Below are 1334 nucleotides of genomic sequence, written 5' to 3' on the forward strand. Positions count from 1 at the left end.
AATCACATTTTTCACATTTCATTAGAAAATTAAGATCATTGCAAGAGATTAAATTTATGTGGCAGATGAACACCAGCACTATTTCCACATCAGTGAACATTTTTGCATAATTAATAGTGATAAATTCTTAGATTGCACTGACAGGCCTAATTTAAATGAGATTAATTTCAGAAAGAAATGGCATCTCACAACAGTATGTTTTTTTGATTGATGAAACTCACCTAGTGACGTTAAATTTAGGGAAGCGAATGCTGTTCTTGATGAAGATGGTGAAGTTCTCCACCTCTTTCATTGAGTTTCTAAGAGCGAGCAGATTAATTAATGCATCTCACACGTGCTTAATCCAATCCATTTTGGATTACGAGATAACTCCCCTGTGTACAATATCTGAATTACAAATCTAAAAAGCTCCACTTCATGCATGTGTTTCTTACTCTGTAACGTTGTCATCCTCTGCAGGGCACCAGCCTTGAATTTCACACCATCCTGTTGTGCCACTAGTATCGTTCAAGCATGTGCCCGTTATAATACCTGAGATAAAGGAGACATGCATCTGAAGCAATCTAGAAAGTATTAGCATGCTTCAATCACTACTATATAATTATGCATTGAAGTATAATGAGTATTAGTAGTACTGATCTCAGAAAAGACAATGAACTCACCATTTCCTAAATTTGAGTCCAGTTTTGCCATGCAGTCATCATCAGTAGTGCATTTAAACTTATGATCAGTCTGACAGACAAGAGAAGAGTAGAGAGAGTGCATGTGTTAAAGTACATAAGAGAGCATATTTAAAGTATATAAAGTCAGCTGAGGTTTGTGTGTCACCTCAGGGCATCGTCCTTGAGTCTGATTGGCTGTGATGACCATGCTGGTGATGATAGAGAAGGAGGAACCACCCTGAAAAAATGTGCAGAAATGTTCACCCAAGACTTCACAGAGAGCAGGATTATGAAATGCATAGTTTCATATTTCAGCATTAAAATGGACATTTGCTGACCTGCGAGGGAACTACATAGTCTGCCACGTCATTCACACGGTTGTTAAATTTGCCCAAGCCCTTCACTTTGGTCATGACCGCAGACTCGATTCCCGTGTCCCGGAGCTGATGTCCTTTTTCATGCATAAACACCCAGCTGAATATACAAACACGCACACAAACAAATAAATGATTGAACGTTCATTATGAAGGACATTCATTAAAAAAAATACTAAATAAAAAGATCATCTAAATGGATAATATGAAGGCTAATATCAATTACTCCCATAGTTTTTCCCTTAATCAATAAATAAATACTTAAAATTACTCAGATAATACATCGGACACACACACA

The 1334-nt window shown here is 37.0% G+C and overlaps 1 protein-coding gene across 1 annotated transcript in view; it reads right to left on the reverse strand.

Moving 5' to 3' along the window:
• LOC107578963 (P2X purinoceptor 3-like) overlaps window positions 1-1136 on the reverse strand; it is a gene marked incomplete at both ends in the record, with an annotated part of 5467 nt that extends 4331 nt beyond the window's left edge. Inside the window, 5 exons of the mRNA XM_016264858.1 lie at window positions 222-299; window positions 435-531; window positions 663-732; window positions 829-900; window positions 1001-1136. Of these exons, the coding sequence (XP_016120344.1) occupies window positions 222-299; window positions 435-531; window positions 663-732; window positions 829-900; window positions 1001-1136 (453 nt within the window). The remainder of the gene's footprint in view (window positions 1-221; window positions 300-434; window positions 532-662; window positions 733-828; window positions 901-1000) is intronic.
• Between the last annotated feature and the right edge of the window lie 198 nt (window positions 1137-1334).

The sequence above is a fragment of the Sinocyclocheilus grahami genome, unplaced genomic scaffold (assembly GCF_001515645.1).
Source record: "Sinocyclocheilus grahami isolate Dianchi unplaced genomic scaffold, SAMN03320097.WGS_v1.1 scaffold13132.1, whole genome shotgun sequence".
Classification (NCBI taxonomy): domain Eukaryota; kingdom Metazoa; phylum Chordata; class Actinopteri; order Cypriniformes; family Cyprinidae; genus Sinocyclocheilus; species Sinocyclocheilus grahami.